This window comes from Mandrillus leucophaeus, unplaced genomic scaffold, assembly GCF_000951045.1.
Source record: "Mandrillus leucophaeus isolate KB7577 unplaced genomic scaffold, Mleu.le_1.0 Scaffold453, whole genome shotgun sequence".
Classification (NCBI taxonomy): Eukaryota; Metazoa; Chordata; class Mammalia; order Primates; family Cercopithecidae; genus Mandrillus; species Mandrillus leucophaeus.
The window spans coordinates 126765-127949 of record NW_012104843.1 but is presented as its reverse complement, the minus strand read 5'-3'; the positions used below and the strand labels follow the sequence as shown (position 1 = coordinate 127949).

Here is a 1185-nt window from a genome sequence, read left to right as displayed (position 1 = left end):
AATTAAGGTTTGGATTTTTTTCTTACTGCAGGAGAAACAAACTTACCAAAATCAACAATCAGAAGAAGAAAAAACTGAAAAGCTTAGGTTACCCTTAGAATGTCTAAAATGTCTAAAAGTTTAGGTTATCTTTAGAGATGAGGCATGGTGGCTCACTCCTATAATCCCAGTGCTTCGGGAGGCCGAGGAGGGAGGATTATTTGAACAACAAGGAGTTTGAGGTTAGCCTGGACAACATAGTGAGACCCTGTCTCTAAAAAAATTAAAAGTGTATCCAGGCACGGTGGAGTGTGCCTGTAGTCCCAGCTACTCAGGAGACTCAGGCGGGAAATTGCTGGAGCACAGGAGGTCGAGGCTGCAGTGAGCAATGATCACACCGCTGTGTTCCAGTCTGAGTTGGAGAGCAAGACCCTGCCTCTAAAAAAATTTAAAAATACAGAATGTTACTTTTAGAAAGTCTATGTGTAAGGCAGCCAACCTGGTAAACTTCCTCAGGAGAGAGGTGTAAGGTGTGGCATGGTAGACATTGCATGTGGCTGGCAGCACATTGCACGTAGACAAGGACCGAAAATAATGATGCAGGTAGGGGGGTGCATTTTCTTAAAATTCAGGCACAAAGCAAAATTCTTTCTTTTAAAATCCTTCTCCAGAGGTAATCACTTTTGAGCAGCTTTAAGTATATGTTTTCACTTTTCTATAATATTATGGTTTGTTGGGATTTTTTTTTTATTTACAAAATGGGGTAGTATTTACGGAGTAGACATGTCCTCGGATACAGTTTAGCTCATGTCAAATGTTTTAAGCAGGGACGCAACATGATGAAATTTCTGTTTCAGAAGAGCGACTCTTGAAGATTTGGGACAGTAGGCAAGACTGGAAGCCAGGAGGCCAGCAGGGGGCGCTGTTGCAGGGCTCTTGGGGAGAAGCAGATGGTGGGTGTGAAGGAAACATGGGGATGTATGTGCGCCAACTGGAAATTCTGAAAGTTCCTTTTGCAATTCTTTGTGACCCTTAGATTTGGAAACATTGGTTCACTGAGTGTAAAGGAAATGAGCTCAAATCAAAAGCCACCAGCAAAAACAAGTAAATCCCCTGGGACAGCTAATGTTCTGGATGTAAACAATTCAACACTCATGTTTGTTGGAGGTCTTGGAGGACAAATCAAGGTAACATTCTGAAAGTTCT

General features: G+C 42.2%; 1 protein-coding gene across 1 annotated transcript in view; it reads left to right on the top strand.

Annotated features, from left to right (window-relative positions):
- LAMA1 (laminin, alpha 1) overlaps window positions 1-1185 on the top strand; it is a 173431-nt gene that overhangs the window by 141998 nt on the left and 30248 nt on the right. The window contains 1 exon segment of the mRNA XM_011994364.1: window positions 953-1166. Within this exon segment, the coding sequence (XP_011849754.1) occupies window positions 953-1166 (214 nt within the window).